At 36.7% G+C, this 17,383-nt stretch overlaps 1 protein-coding gene across 8 annotated transcripts in view; it reads right to left on the minus strand.

Moving 5' to 3' along the window:
- The window catches only part of ZMYM4 (zinc finger MYM-type containing 4), a 174,458-nt gene that overhangs the window by 13,866 nt on the left and 143,209 nt on the right, over positions 1–17,383 (minus strand). For 7 of the 8 annotated variants that reach the window (XM_073792112.1, XM_033838187.2, XM_073792104.1 and 4 more), the window contains 6 exons: positions 17,149–17,328; positions 16,397–16,491; positions 5,694–5,862; positions 5,417–5,512; positions 3,052–3,203; positions 151–262 (listed from right to left, as the gene is read on the minus strand). In XM_073792112.1, the coding sequence (XP_073648213.1) occupies positions 151–262; positions 3,052–3,203; positions 5,417–5,512; positions 5,694–5,862; positions 16,397–16,491; positions 17,149–17,328 (804 nt within the window). The remainder of the gene's footprint in view (positions 1–150; positions 263–3,051; positions 3,204–5,416; positions 5,513–5,693; positions 5,863–16,396; positions 16,492–17,148; positions 17,329–17,383) is intronic. The other variant, XM_073792122.1, reaches the window with a different exon arrangement.

A 17,383-nucleotide genomic window follows, 5' to 3' on the forward strand; every position in this document is an offset into this window, starting at 1 on the left:
TTGATAATAAACCAAAGACTTTCTCCTCAAAAGTCCAAATATGTTATAAATCAAGACAAATATAAAATGAACAATTTATAAAAAGAGAATCACAAAACAAGCAATTTAAGAAGGCATATCATGAAAAGAATCAAAATATAATCATCCTACCATTAGGAAGTATTGTAGGTTCCCATATTTTCAAGAGTTTGGTAAGTTCAATCATAAATCTGGAATAGGGCTCAGTAAAAATGTTATCTATTCTACCATTTTCAAACAGGTACTACAAGAGAAAAAAATGGAAACATATATGTTGATACAAAAAAACCCACAAGTTTTTAAAAAGAATATTTTTAGGAATATAGTTTACCCTTAGTTTTTATCCTTACAATACTGTGAACCATTTTAAGGATACAGTTAAAACACCAGAATTTAAGCTAAAGATCCTTTTCACATGAATTAACATTATCTTGAGCACTGAGCTTGTAAGGTAAAGTTTTCTATTTCCTTTTAAAAACATGAATGGTATAAAATAATTATAATAAGTACCCTTTAGTTAGTTAATAAAACTGATATACTAAAAATTGGTCCTAATTCAAATTTCTCAAATCATTTTTCTAATTCTCAGTGTCTGAGGTGCGCTCTTAGCAGTTTTTGTTTGTTTTTTAGCCTAGTTATAAGATGACTTCCTGCAAATAATATAGTTATCTAGTGTCAGATAACCTGAGGCTATCCAAAATTTAAAACTATTTATTTGGAGGCTTCTAACCACAGCTCTCAACTCTCTGCCTCACAAGCCAGCCTTCAAAAAGTTCAAGTCTAATTATATGACTTAAAAGTATGCTAATTATAACCATCAAGAATCATATCACAGGGCCTTCCCTGGTGGCACAGTGGTTAAGAATCCACCTGCCAATGCAGGGGACATGGATTCAAGCTGTGGTCCAGGAAGATCCCACATGCCGCGAAGCAACTAAGCCCGTGTGCCGCAACTACTGAGCCTGTGAGTCACAACTACTGAGTCCATGTGCCTAAAGCCTGTGCTCTGCAACGAGAAGCCACCACAATGAGAAACCCGCGCATCGCAATGAAGACTAGCCCCCACTCGCCACAACTAGAGAAAGCCCGTGCACAGCAACAAAAAAAAAGACCCAATGCAGCCCCCCCAAAAAAAATCACATCACAGAATGGGAAACACGCAACAGTTTGAGTAAATTACTGTTAAATATTTTGACGGTGCAGGTCAGGTCAGAGTCAAGCACTTCAGAGAAATACAATGAACAGAACAAGAGAATAACACAAAGTAGCATAATTATATGCTAAAAATCTTTCAGTGTTCTTTTTTGTTGTTGTTGTTGATACGCGGCCTCTCACTGTTGTGGCCTCTCCCGTTGCGGAGCACAGGCTCCGGACGCGCAGGCTCAGCAGCCATGGTTCATGGGCCCAGCGGCTCCGCGGCATGTGGGATCTTCCCGGACCGGGGCACGAACCTGTGTCCCCTACATCAGCAGGCGGACTCTCAACCACTGCGCCACCAGGGAAGCCCCTAGTGTTTTTAAGATCTGGTATTTTAAACTTATTTATCTATGGCTATCTTGGTTTCCTGCTTTTTGATCTATGTATGACTTGCAGTAAATTTTTATTTCCACTTAAATTTATTCCGGCTAATAAAAATTACACACCATTTCAACGTGCATTTTTATAGGCCTCTTCAAAGGCAATTTATGATTGTATCGCCAGATTACAGTTTTGTTGTTGAAAAGTATTCTTCATTTTCTTTATTTTAATAAAGTTATTTTCACAACTTAAAAATATTATATCCTCATTATGGAAAGAGTTTAAAATACAGAAAAGGTGGAAGAAAGATATACTCAAACTCAGTACACAAAGGCAACTACTGGTAACAGTCAGGAGTTATTTCAATCTTAAAAAACATTTCCTTTATGAATACACAGAATTGAGTTTTGTACCTTTACTCAAATATGAGTACCTATAAAATACATGGGTTTAAAAAAAAATCACTTCCCCCTTAGATCAGAAACAAGATAAAAATGCCACTTCTACTGAACATTGTACAGGAAATCCTAGCCAGAGTAATCAGGTGAGAAAGAGAAATAAAAAGTATTGAAATAGGAAAGGAAGAAGTAAAACCATCTCTATATGCAGTGACATGAACCTATATATAGAAAATTCTAAAGTGTCTACAAAAAAACTAGTTATTAGAGCTAGTAAATGAACTTGGTAAAGCTGCAGAGTATAAGCAACACAAAATCAGTTGTAATAAACAATCCAAAGAGAAAATTAAGAAAATTCCATTTACAATAGCATCAGATAGAATAAAATACTTAAGAATAAATTTAACAAAAGAGGTATGTGATTTACACGCTTAAAGCTACATAAAACTGCTGAAATTAAAGAACACCTAGGAAAAACATCTTGTACTCATGGATCTAAAGACAAAATTGTTAAAACAGCAATATTCCCCAAAGCAATCTACAGATTCAATACAATCCTATCAAAATCCCAACGGTTTAGTTTTTGAAGAAATGGAAAAGTTGATCCTAAAATTGATATGAAATTGCAAGGAACCTCGAATAGCCAAAAGAATCTTGAGGAATCACACTTCCCAATTTCAAAACTTACTACAAACCTACAGTAATCAAAATAGTGAGTACTACCATAAGAATAGCCATAAACCAATGTATTAAAAACTGAGAGTCCAAAATAAACACATGCATATTTAGTCAAACGATTTTTGACAAGGATGTCTCCTGTCACCTATGTCAAATCACCTATGTCACTTCTTTTGTGAACTGCTATTTATGCCTTTTTTGTGCATTTATCAATAAAATGCACCAACCTCAATTCCTCTTATTCTAACAGTCTCAGTTTAACCTATAAAAGGCTTATATGACCAAGACTTTTAAATCAGGGTCAGTAGTTCATTAAGGAGAGAGTATACGAGCAATACCAAACAAACAATATACACTATAAGTTTTCAGCTTAATTCACAAGTTCTATCAGAATTATTAAAAATGCAATAGATTTTGTAACAATTATTGAATTTCGTACCTGCTGAATTCCAAGGCACAAGTATAAGATACTGTCTGGATCATACTTTTCACCATTTGGTCTCCGCACTTCTTGAATAAACTGGCATAAGCCTAAACTCAACTCAGCAAAAGTGCAGGACAGAATATCTTCCTTCAGCTTGATAGAGCGGACTGTGGAAAGGTAGAAAACATCTGAAATACTAACTTATAGAAAAATAATAACATTACTCAACTCACTGAATAAACACTGACTACACTGCCCCAGGTATTGTGGTGTACACTGGTGAATACATGGATTAAAGACAGATCCTGATCTCAAGGCTTTTTTAGGTAAAGAAATAAAGACAATGAAGCACATATGACGTAACAGGGTGCTATGACAGGGGTTTTATCTAAATAAAATTCTATGAAAAAAAATAAGGGCCATCTAACAGACAGGGAAGGGTCATGTTAGATTCTGGGAGATGTGAAAGGTGGAGAAGAATTAAACAAGTGGAGGAAGAATTCCAATTTGAGGATATAAAAAGATTTCCCGAAGTATACTCCACAAAATACTAATCATGTGAGAGCTCAAGAAAACTGGGTTTCTAAGATCTGATAAATTTGGAAAACAGCAGTATGTTATACCTGCCTCTAAAGAATTCACAATGTTTTTTTAACATATTAAAGGCTCTGGAGATTTCTGCAAAAAAAAATGCTGTTTAACTTTCTTTAAAGTCATATTTATTTGAATAAGGAACACTTTAAGTAACATATAACTTCATGCCTTTGAAAATGCCAGAAAATATAGTATGTGCTCAACCACAAAAGTGAAAAGGTTCAGGGGACTCAGGTGAACAGCGGAAAAGAAAAGAGGGCAGATGCGGGCAGATTATGGTAAGCCTCATATATTACATTAAGAGTTTGAAGACAACTAAGAACTGAATTAGTTTTAGGCAGGAGAGTTATCTAATTTGACTTGTAGAGATCTTACTGCAACAGACTGGTCCACACTGTGGGATGAGTTGAAACACTCTTTCTAGTTACTGCTTTTCTGCATTTAGAAAACACTGCATGTTTCCAAAGATACACTTGAGCTCCTCTGAGTTGGTTTTGCAAATTGAAATAGGTGATTCATGAGGGCAAGGACCATGTCTGATCTTTTCACCTGAGTGCCTACAACCATGCCTGATACATGACAGGTATATTCAGTAAGTATTTTTTTTGGATGAATGAGTAGCGGAAATGAGTAGGCATCCCCTGTGGCTACTGCATTTAGGCTTGGTGGTCTAATACAATATTACTTCTCCATTTTCACTACCCCTCCTTTTTTCTTTCTTTTTAAATTTTTATTTTTTTAAATTGAAGTACAGTTGACTTACATATCCACCGTTTCATTTGTTTATTTTTTGGCCACGCTGTGCGGCATGCAGGATCTTAGTTCCCCAATAGGGGACTGAACCTGTGCCCCCTGCTTTGGGAGAACAGAGTCTTAACTACTGGACCACCAGGGAAGTCCCTACCCTTCCTTCTTTCTTAAAAATGTTGTGCCTCAAACTGGAAGGTGAAAGGCCTAGTAAACTCCCATAACAGGAGTATATTTATATCACTTTGGAGCAGAGAGATTATACTTGATCTGTGGGAACTCAATGAGTCAGTCACAGACCACAGCAGCAACTAACTGCTCCAATAATGAGGGTAGACTGAGGCAAAGCCAAGAGTGCATGCAATCACCCAGGTATTAGAGAGAAGGTATAGTTGGAAAGGGACAAAAAAATCTAGTTACAAGGACATATTCATTCCTGCCCCATCTCATCCCACAAAGATTGTATAAGTATCTTATATAAAACACAGATAATAAAAAAGCAAAATACAAACTGAAAACAAAGTTTAGAATAGAACGATCGGGGAAAAAAGAAAGCTAATGATTAGGGTTCTAAATTTATACAGTGTTGCTCTATTTGAACTGTTTATTGGGTTCCAAAGTTTTTGGCACCAAAAATGAAACCTGCAATCATGGTCAATCATATACAACTCCTTGATAGGAAAAATTCCTACAGTAACAGCAAGGCTTTTCCAGGTATTCTTCTTAACAACAACAACAAAAAGTGTTACACTGGGTTCCACACTGATTATTCTACAAATATAGGGCTCAAGAAGACAGATTTGAGTTACTTGCATAGTGTTAGAAAAAGAAACAGAATTCCTTATATTTGCACAAGAAACTCATGATCAGAAGATACAACCTTACCTTTATAACAAGCTCTTTAAAATTGGGAGTGGATATTAATTTCTCTTTTTAAACATAAACTTCAAATTTTAAATAATTTTAAATATTCCATTTACAAATTTAAAATCAACAATGATATTACAAGCAATTCAGATCACAAGGAGAGAAATTTTACCTCTACAGCCTGGCTCTGAAGATTCTTGAGAGAGTGCATGGTCTTGAGCACTTCCTAAAGGGTCAGAACACGGGCTAGATGAGGCATGTTCAACTCCTGACAAAGAAAGAAAAATTAATGAGAATAAATAAAGATGGGGAAAAAAATTAAGTAAAGCCAAAATCAAAGTTTTATGGGATTTCTGACCTACTATTTATCCCTTTTGAGTAGATTTATGACTTAATCTGTATTCCTCCCACCCCCTAAATCAAGACACAAATTCATGCCGTGTATTTACCACTTTTCAGATCCCCCTGCTCTTCCTTGGCATTTTTCCACTGAACCCAGTTCTTCCAGGCATTTACCCCATACATGTATTTCAGTGTCATCCCAGACACTGAGCACCCTTGAAAGGCTCCTTGAATAAGACTCCTGGGCTCCACAGACACTACAGACTTCTTCCGTCCCTGTAAGAATTCCAAAAATTTACAGAATATAAAATTTAGTTTCAGAGCTTTAAGAATTGGGATTCTCAAAGACAGAATGGGCATAAATTTACAGAAAATGCAATTTAGTATTAGATCCCAAAGATTCAGAGCTCTTAGAGCTAGAAAGAGCTTAGTCATCTAATCCAATCCATATGAGAAAAGAAAAAAAGAGAAAATTGAAGTGTAGAAGGTAATATTTTAATAATCACTAACATTTGGGTATTTACTATGTTCCGGATGCTGGACCCACCCAATGAGGTATGAATAGCAGTTATTACCACTCAGGTCTATTTAATGGAACATACGAATAGATGGCTCTAAAAGAAGCCTCAATAAATTCTCTAACTACAATGGAATTCAGCTAGAAATCAGTAATGAAACAGTGTTAGAAAAATCCTGAAAACTCAGAAATTAAACAACACATGTTAAGAAACCACAAATGCGATTAGAGAATATTTTGAACTTAAGTAAAAATGAAAACAAAACGTATCAAACTTTATGTAATAGTGCTAAAGCAGTGCTTATAAGGGCATTTACAGTATTAAAATGCTTCTATGAGAAGTGAAAGAAGTCTAAAATCAATAATCTAGCCTCTGTGTTAAGAAACTAGAAAAAAGACTTCAGTAAAACCCAAAGTAAGGAAATAATAAAAAATAGAGCAAAAATCAATAAAAAGAAAAGATAAAGGAAAAATCAATAAAATGAAGAGCTGGTACTTTTAGAAGGTTAAAAAAACATGATAAATCTCTAGCTAGAATGATCAGGGATAAAAGAAAAAAGACACAAATTATCAACACCTGACCCCACACATATAAAAAGAATAATAAAACTGTGAACGTCATCATGACAATAAACTAGACAGCTTAGATAAACTGAACAAATCTCTTGAAAGACACAAACTAACAAAGCTTGCTCTAGAAGAAATAGATAACCTAAGTAGCTAGAGAAATTCAATTCATAGTTTAAAACCTTCCCATAAAAAAAAATCCAGACCCAGATGGCTTCACTGTTGAAGTCTACCCAAGAATTAAGTAATTATATAAACTGTATTTCAGAAAATAGAAGAGGAGGAACACTAACTCACTTATATTACTATTATCCTGACAGCAAGGCCAGATAAAGTCATCACAAGAAAACAGATCAATAGCTCTTTTAAACTGAGACACTTAAAACCTTAACAAATATTAGCAAACTGAATCCAGCAACGTAAAGAAGAATGAAAACATCAAAAGAAAGTAGTGCTCATCCCATAAATGCAAGGTTAGTTTATAATTTAAAAAATTAATGTATTTCACCACTTTAAAAGACTCAGAAAAGAAAAAACAGATGATCATCTCAAGAGATCACCTGACAAAGTTCAAAACACAATCAAAAACACTCTGAGCAATTAGAAATAGAAAGGAACTTCCTGAACTTGATAGAGGTCATCTATGAGAAACATATAGGTAACATCATATTCAATATTGTAAGGCTGAACACTTCCCTAAAATTGGGAAGAGGCATGAAGGTCTGCACTCATTACTTATATTAAACATTGTACTAAAGATCCTTGTTAATGCAATAAATCAAAAAAAGAAAGAAAATGCACTAAGATTGTAAAGGAAAAAGTGAAACTGCCTTTATTTACAGATAATATGATTGTGTAGGTAGAAAATCCTAAGGATTTCAGTTGAGCAAAATCACCGTATATAAAATCAATATTCAAAACCATCTCTATTTCTATGTCAATGAAGAACACTAGAAAAGGAAATTTAAAAATAACGCTATTCACAACAGGATCAAAAATATATTAAAATACTTATTAGATAAATTTGGTAAAGTATAAGACTTGTAAAATGAAAAATACAAAACACTGTTGGGAGATAATCTGAATAAAGGTGAAAGATACCATCTTTATGGACTGGATGGCTCAAAGTTGCTAGGATGTCAATTCTCTGCAAATTGATCCATGGATTAAGAACAGCCCCAATCAAAATTTCAGCAGACTTTTTTGTAGAAATTGACAAGCTGATTCTAAAATGTATATGGAAATTCAAATAAATCCTTTGAAAAAGATGAACAAAGATGGAAGACCTACACTCCTATTTCAAGACTCACTGTAAAGCTACATTAATCAAGTCAGTTGGTACTGGTATAAAAATAGACATGTATATCAATGGAACAGAATAGTTTCAGAAACAGACCAAGACATATATGGTCAGTTGACTTTAACAAAAGTGCCAATGTAACTGAAGGGGAAAAGACAGCGTTTACAAAAGTGGTACTAGAACAACTGTATATCCATACACACAAAAAAATGACATGTGATGCCTTAACTTATACATAAAAATTATCTCAAAATGGATCACAGAAAACATAAAAGAAAATTATAAAACTAGGAGAAAATGTAAGAGAAAATCTTAATTACCATAGTTAAGTTAAGCAAAGATTTTTAGATGGGATAATAAAAAGCACAAATTAGAATAAAAACTGATAAAGTAGACTTCTCAAAAGTAAAAAGTTCTGTCCTAGTGTGGGTGACCAAGATGGCAGAATAGGAAGACCCTGAGCTCCCCACCTCCCATGGGCACACCAAAATTATTACTATGTACAGAGCAACTTTCCATAAAAATGACCTGAAGACTAGCAGAAAAGATCTTTTACAGCTAAAGATATAAAGAAGGAACTACAAGATGGGTAGAAAGGGGCAGAGACACGGTATAATCAAGACCCACACCACCAGGTTAGGTGACACACAAATGGGAAGATAATCACAATTGGAGATGTTCTCCCCAAGAAGTGAGAGGTCTGAGCCCCATATAGGGCTCCCCAGTCTGGGGCTCCTGCACTGGGAAGATAAACCTCCAGAACACTTGGTTTTGAAGGCCAGCGGGGCTTGTTTTCAGGAGAGCCAGAGGGCTGCAGGAAACAAGAGACTCCCACTCTCAAAGGGTACACACAAAATCTCACATGATCTGAGACCCAGGGCAAAAGCAGTAATTTGAAAGGAGACTGGGTCAGACCCACTTGATTTCAGAGAGCCTCCCAGAGAGTCAAGAGGAAACTGGGACTCACCCTGGGGACACAGATGCTGGCGGAAGCCATTTTGGGGAGCTCACTCTACAACGAGAACACTGCTGCTAGCAAGCACCATTTTGGACTCCTCCCACTAAGTTAAATGAGAACTGGAGCCAGCCTGCCCACCAGCCAGTTGCCAACAATCCTGGGACGCTTGAGGCCAAGAAGCTAGCCAGGTGGGGACACAGCCCCAAACACCAGCAAGTTTGCTGCCTTAGGCTCCCATGAGCCCTCAGCCACCCTAAACAAGGCTCTGCCCACCAGTGGATAGGCACTAGTCCCAGGACCTCCTGGGCCCTGGCCTTGCCCACCAGCAGGCTGACACCAACTCTAGGATCACCAGGGCCCCACAGCCAGAGATCCTCAGGAGCAGGCTCTTCCCACCAGTGGACCAACACTAGCCCCAGGATACCGTGGGACCTAGACCAATACATCCACAAGCCAATACCAGCTTCAGGAACCAGGCCCCCCAGCCAGAGACCCTGGGACCCAGCTCTGTGCACCAATGGAACAGAACTAGTCCCAGGATACAGCCTCACCCACCACTGGTTGGAACCAGCCCTGGGATCCCATGAGCCCTGGCCCTGCCCACTAGAGAGCAGACACTAGCCCCTGGGTATACCGCAGCCCTGTAGCCACCTGTGTCAGGACCCAGCCTGTAACCCAGTGGGTCAAAACCAGGCCGAGAACACCCACCCTCCACCCAGTCCCACCCACCAGCAGGACAGCATTAGCCTGGGAACTCCTCAGGGCTCTGCTGCCTCATGACGTGGCCCTGCCCACCAGTGGGCCAGCACCAGGACCAGAACGCCCCAGGCTGCAGCCAACCACACCAGAGTCGGAGGCCTCTGCATTAGGCAGGGTCTGGCAACCAACCGGTCTTGGACTTTCTGGTCCCAGCACGCCCACAGTAGTCAGCCATGCTGACCATGCTTATCAGAACGCCCACAGTAGTCAGCTTGTCATAAGGGCCCATGCAGTGCATATACAGGGCACCCCTAGAGCATACAGCTCTGGTGCCTAGAAGGGAGTCTGCTGCTCAGCCCCGTAGAATGTCTCTTACATAAGGTCACTTATCCAAGATTGGTAAACGGAACCAACCTATGAAATACATAGAAGTAAAAACAAAGAACTAGGCAAAATAAGGCAACAGAGGAATATGTTCCAAAGGAAGCATTCTACCCAATAAGACTGCAAGGTAATGACTGTAAAGATGCTCAAAGCACTCAGGAGAAGAATGAACACAGTGAGAGGTTAGAAGTTTCTAACAAAGAGTTAGAAAATATAATGAACAAGCAAGCAGAGCCAAAAAATACAATAATTGAAATAAAAGGAATTAACAGTAGGTTAGCTGATACAGAGGAACAGATCAGCAAACTGGAAGACACTGTAGTGAAAATCACTCAAACTGAAGAGAAAAAAGAAAAAGAATTTTAAAAAGTGAGGACAGTTCAAGAGAACTCTGAGACAACTTTAAGTGTACCAACATTTGCATTGTAGAGGTCCTGGAAGAAGAGAGCACGGAAGGAGCAGAGGATGTATTTGAAGACATAATAGCTGAAAACGACCCTAATCTGGGAAAGGAACCAAACATCCAAGTCCCAGAAGTACAGAAAGTCCCAAACACACTCAATCCAAAGATTTCCACTCAAAGACACATTATAATTAAAATAGCAAACATTAAGGATAAAGAGAGAATTTAAAAGCATCAAAGGAAAAGCAACTAGTTACGTTAAAGGAAAATCCCATAAGGCTATCAGATGACTTTTCAGCAGAAATTCTGCAGGCCAGAAGGGACTGGCACCATGTATGTAAAGTGATGAAAGGGAAAAAACCTACAACGAAGAATACTATACCCAGCAAGCCTTTCATTCAGATTTGATAGAGAGATTAAGAGTTTTTTACAGACAAGCAAAGCTAAAATAATTCAGTACAACAAAACCAGCTTTATAAGAAATGTTAAAGGGAATTCTCTAAGCGGAAAAGAAAAAGTAACAACTAGAAAAATGAAAATTAAAAAAGGAAAAATTTCACTGGTAAAGACAAACATACAGTAAAGATAGTAGATCAGTACTATCTACTAGAAAGATTAAGACAAAAGTAGTAAAATTATCTATATCCATAATAAGTAGTAATGAATACACAAACCAAAAAACGTAAAATATGATGTCAGAAACATTAAATGTGGGGAGGGTAAAAATTCAGGGTTGGTAAAATGTATTCAAAATTAAGAGATCAGCACTTAAAATAATCATGTATAAACATAAATAGACTGGTATACATAAACCTCATGGTAACAACAAACCAAAAATCAGTAATAGATACACACACAAAAAAGAGAAAGGAACCCCAAAATAACACTAAAGATAGTCATCAAATCACAGGGGATGAGAGCAAAACAATGAGGAACAAAAAAGAGCTACAAAAACAACCACAAAGCAATTAACAAAATGACAATAAGTACATACCTATCAATAATTACTTTACATGTAAATGGACTAAATGCTCCAATAAAAAAACATAGGGTAGCTAAATGGATACAAAAACAAGACCCACAGTGCTGCCTAAAAGAGACTCACATCAAATCTAAAGGCACACAAAGACTGAATGTGAGAGGATAGGAAAGGTGCACCTAAATACATAAAGCAAACATTGACAGATATAAAGGGAGAAATGGACAGTTACACAACAAGAGTAGGGGACTTTAAAACCTCGCTTACATCAATGGACAGAGATAAATAAGGAAAATAAGTAAGGAATCACTGGCCATAAATGACACATTACAAGAAATGGATTTAATAGCTATATACAGAATAAACACACACACACACATATGTTTGTGTGTATATATATACATATATATATATGTAATATTTCACCCAAAAGTAGAACACACATTCTTTTCAAGTTCACATGGAACATTCTCTAGATCACTTGCTAGGCCACAAAACAAGTCTCAGTAAATTTAAGAGAAAAGTAAAATCATATCAAGCATCTTTTCCAACCACAATGCTATGAGACTAGAAACCAAATACACAAAAGAACTGTAAAAAACACACAGCACAGAAGACTAAACAATATGTTATTAAACAACCAATGGGTCACCAAAGAAATTAAAGAGGAAATCAAGATTATACCTGGAGACCAATGAAAATGAACACAATTATCCAAAATCTATGGGATACAGCAAAAGCAGTTCTAAGAGGTAAGTTTATAGTGACAAGCCTACTTAAGGAAACAAGAAAAATCTCAAATAAACAAACTAACCTTATACCCTAAGGGAACTAGAAAAAGAAAAAGAAAACGGAAAGTTGGTAAAGGAAAGAAATCATAAAGATCAGAGCAAAAATAAACTAGAGACTAAAAAGCAATAGAAAAGATCAATGAAACCAAGAGCTGATCTTTTTAAAAGATAAGCAAAGTGGATAAACCTTCAGCCGGACTCATCAAGGAAAAAAGAAACGTACAAATAAATTTTTAAAAAAAAATGAGAAGAGAGAAGTTACAACAAACAACACAGAAATATAAAGGATCTTAAAGAGACTACTATGAACAATTATACACCAAAAGAATCACCTGGAAGAAATGGAAAAATTTTAGAAATGTACACCCTCCTAAGACTGACCCAGAAATACATAGAAAATATGAACAGACCAATTACTAGTAATGAAATTGAATCAGTAATCATAAAACTCCCAACAAACAAAAGTCTAGGACCAGACAGCTTCACAGATGAAGTTGACCAAACATTTAGAGAAGACAGCTTCACAGATGAAGTTGACCAAACATTTAGAGAAGAGTTAATACCTATCCTTCTCAAACTATTACAAAAAATAGCAGAGGAAGCAACACTTACGAATTCATTCTACGAGGCCAGTATCACCCTGATACCAAAAGTAGATGACCATAAAAGAAGACAATTACAGGCCAATATCACTGATGAACATACATACAAAAATCCTCAACAAAATATCAGCATACCAAATTCAACAATACATTACAAGGATCACACACCATGAGCAAGTGGGATTTATTCCAGGGATGCAAAGAACAATTTGGTATTTGCAAACCAATGTGATACACCACATTAACAAACTGAAGAATAAAAGTCATATGATCATCTCAACAGAAGCAAAAAAAGCCTTTGACAAAATTCAACATTCATTTATGATAAAAATTCTCCACAAAATGGCTATAGCGGGAACATACCCCAATGTAATAAAGGCCAAATATAACAGACCCACAGCTAACATCATACTGAATGATGAAAAACTGAAACAATTTCCTCTAAGATCAGGAATAAGACAAGGATGCCCATTCTGCCACTTTTATTCAACATGGTATTGGAAGTCCCAGCCACAGCAATCAGAGAAGAAAAAGAAATAAAAGGAATCCAAATTGGAAAGGAAGAAAACTGTCACTGTTTGCAGATAACACCATACTATACATAGAAAATCCTAAAGACACCACCAAAAAGTTATGAGAACTCACCAACGAATTCAGTAAAGTTGCATGATACAAAATATACAAAATCTGTTGCATTTCTATAAACTACCAACAAACTGTCAGAGAAATTTTTAAAACAATCCTGTTTATAATCGCATCAAAAAGAATAAAATACCTAGGAATAAATCTAACAAAGGAGGTAAGACTCAACTCAGAAAACTATAAGACACTGATGAAGGAAACTGAAGATTAAACAAACAAATGGAAAAATACACCATTCTCGTGAATTAGAAGAATATTGTCAAAATAACCACACTACCCAAGGCAAACTACAGATTCAATGCAATAAAATCAAACTACCAATGGCATTTTTCACAGAACTAGAACAAATAATTCTAAAATTCATTAGGAAACATAAAACACCCAGAATAGCCAAAACAATCTTGAGAAAGGAGAACAAAGCTAGAGGTATCATACTCCCTGATTTCAAACTATGCTAAAAACTACAGTAATCAAAACAGTATGGTAGTGGCACAAAAACATACACACAGATCAACGGAACAGAATACACAGCCCAGATAAACCTATGCTTTTATGGTCAATTAATCTATGCCAAAAGCGGCAAGACTATATTGTACAATGAAGAAAAGACTGACTCTTCAGTAAATGGTGTGGGGAGAAGTGGACAGCTACATGGAAAAGAATGAAACTGGACCACTTTTTCATACCATATACAAAATTAAACTGAAAATGTAAGACCTGAGACCATGAAAGTCCTAGAGGAAAACACAGGCAGGAAACTTTGACATCGGTTTTAGTAATATTTTTTGGGTCTGTTCCCTCAGGTAAAGACAACCAAAGCAAAAATAAACAAATGGGACCACATCAAACTAAAAAGATTTTGCATAGCAAAGGAAACCCTCAACAAAATGTAAAGGCAACCTACTGAATGGGAAAGGATATTTCCAAATTATATATATGGAAAGAGGTTAATATCCAAAATGTATAAATAACTCAATATCCAACAAACAAACAAACAAACAAAAAATGGAATTAAAAAATGGGCAGAGGATCTGAAGAGCCATTTTCCCAAAAGGGACATACAGATTGCCAACAGACACACGGAAAGATGCTCCACATCACTAATCATCAGGGAAATGCGAGACAAAACCACAATGAAATATCACCTCACACCTGTCAGAATGACTACAACGAAAGGGACAAGAGATATCAAGTGTTGGCGACGATGTGTAAAAGGGGGAACACTCATGCACTGTTGGTGGGAATGTAAACTGGTGCAGCCATTGTGGAAAACAGTATGGCGCTTCCTCAAAAATTAAACATAGAACTACCATTTGATCCAGCAATTCCACTTCTGGGTATTTTTTACCCAAAAGAAACAAAAACACTAATTCAAAAAGATATATATGCACCCTTAAGTCCACTGCAGCATTACTGACAACAGCCAAGATATGGAAACAACCTAAGTGTCCTAGATGAATGAATAAAGAAGATGTGGTACACACACACACACACACACACAGTTACATACAATGGAATTATTACTCAACCACAAACAAGAATGAAATCTTGCCATTTGTGACAGCAGGGATGGACCTAGAGGGTATTACAGTAAGTGAAACAAATCAGACAGAGAAAGACAAATACTATATGATTTCACTTATATCTGGAATCTAAAAAACAAATGAACAAACATAATTAAACAGAAACAGAATTATAGATACAGAGAATAAACAAGTGGTTCTCACAGGGGAGGAGGTTGGGGAGATGAGAGACATAGGTGAGGGAGATTAAGAGGTACAAACTTCCAGTCACAAAGTAAATGAGTCATGGTTATGTTATGAAATGTACAGTGTGGGGAATACAATCACACAATTATAATTATGTAATATCTTTGTATGCTGACATATTGTAACTAGACTTATCCTAGTGAACATTTTGAAATATGTAGAAATGTTGAATCAGTATGTTGTGCTCCAAGAACTAACAAAGTATTGTAGGTCTATTATATTTCAAAAACAAACAAACAAATTCTTAGAAAAAGAGATCAGATTTGTGGCTACCAGAAGCAGGGAGTAGGGGGAGGGAGACTGGATGAAGGTAGTCAAAAGGCGTAAATTTCCAGTTTAAGTAAGTACTAGGGGTATAATGTGCGACAGGATATATATAATGAACACTGCTCTGTGCTATATATACAAGTTGTGAAGAGAGTAAATCCTAAGAGTTCTCATAGTAAAAAAAAATTTTTTTGTTTCTTTAATTTTTTATCTATATGAGATGATGAATGTTTACGATCTTATTGTGGTAATCATTTCATGATGTATGTAAGTCAAATCATTATGCTCTACACCTTAAACTTAGTCCTGTTATGTCAATTATATCTCAATAAAACTGGAAAAAAATAAATAAATGAACCATGGAAATAGGGAAAAAGTTGTTTTTCACTATTAAGTAAATAAAAATGAAGTCACAAAATAGGAGGAAAAGTCATATTTGATAAAAGAATTATATCCATAATAAAAAACATAACTCAATAAGATGAAAACTAACCCAAGTAAAAAAAAAAAAAAAAAAAGTGTGCAGGGCTTCCCTGGTGGCACAGTGGTTGAGAGTCTGCCTGACAATGCAGAGGACATGGGTTCGTGCCCTGATCCGGGAAGATCCCACATGCCACGGAGCGGCTGGGCCCGTGAGCCATGGCCGCTGAGCCTGCGCATCTGGAGCCTGTGATCCACAACGGGAGAGGCCACAACAGTGAGAGGCCCGTGTACCGCAAAAAAAAAAAAGAGGAAAGTGTGTAACAACGATTATAAAAAACTAACAGAAAACTCCTTTGATTATAGAAACAAAATAAAAAGTCCCTCCTGAGGAAATATAAAATAAGAGATATGGTTTTTGACTTCAAAAAAACAAAAACAAAAGGACAAAAATACAAGGTTGGAAAACAACAAAGAAAAGAAAATGCTAGAAAAATTAAGTTACTGCTTACTCTTCGTCTGGGCTGGGGGAAGCCATCTCTGTGTCGTCTTCTTGTTCGGGAACGTGCCTGGATTCCCTGTCCTTTATTCAGTGGGTCAAAGGATTCTATGATATCCAAGAGAAAGCACAATGTGAGATAAATCACTCACAGACTTAAATAAACACTTAGGGTGAAGGAGGAAATATCAGGTAATCATCACTATATTCATTACTTTGTTTATGATAAAATATGGACTTTACTTATATACATAAGAAAACAAGGAGATACAGCATGTATAAAAACTTTATTATCTCGCAAAAAAAAAAAAGGGGGGGGGCTTCCCTGTTGGCGCAGTGGTTGAGAGTCCGCCTGCCAATGCAGGGGACACGGGTTCGTGCCCCGGGCCGGGAAGATCCCACATGCCACGGAGCGGCTGGGTCCGTGAGCCATGGCCGCTGAGCCTGCGCGTCCAGAGCCTGTGCTCTGCAACAGGAGAGGCCACAACAGTGAGAGGCCCGTGTATCGCAAAAAAAAACCCCAAACTTTATTAACAATCAAGAAAAATCCCTATATGATTACTGTGGGAAACTTAAAAACAACAACAACAAAAACAAATTAACCCCTTATAAAGAACAATATGGTATGAATTAATACCTTCAAAGGCAGGGACCATTTGTGCCCTAGATAGTTATCATACATTATAACTGCTTCATTATGCCAATTCAGAGTTGTACGAATATTCTAATAAAGGACTTTGAACAGACAGGTTACACTGCACAAACCTGATGGAAAATCTGCTTCCAGATCCTGTTCAGTTTCCCCTTTTGAGAACTGCTTCACTTCTAAATCAGCCTCTTGCACAGTATTTGACTTTAAGGCATAATGATTTAATTCTTCCTCCCAGCTATGTGGAGTAGATACTGCCTCTGATTCAAGATCACCACTGTAAGTACTTCCTTGGTCTGAAATATACAGAAAAACAAACAAGCCCTCAAAATGAGATAATATACTTGACAT

The sequence above is a fragment of the Tursiops truncatus genome, chromosome 1 (genome assembly GCF_011762595.2).
Source record: "Tursiops truncatus isolate mTurTru1 chromosome 1, mTurTru1.mat.Y, whole genome shotgun sequence".
In the NCBI taxonomy this organism is placed as follows: Eukaryota; Metazoa; Chordata; class Mammalia; order Artiodactyla; family Delphinidae; genus Tursiops; species Tursiops truncatus.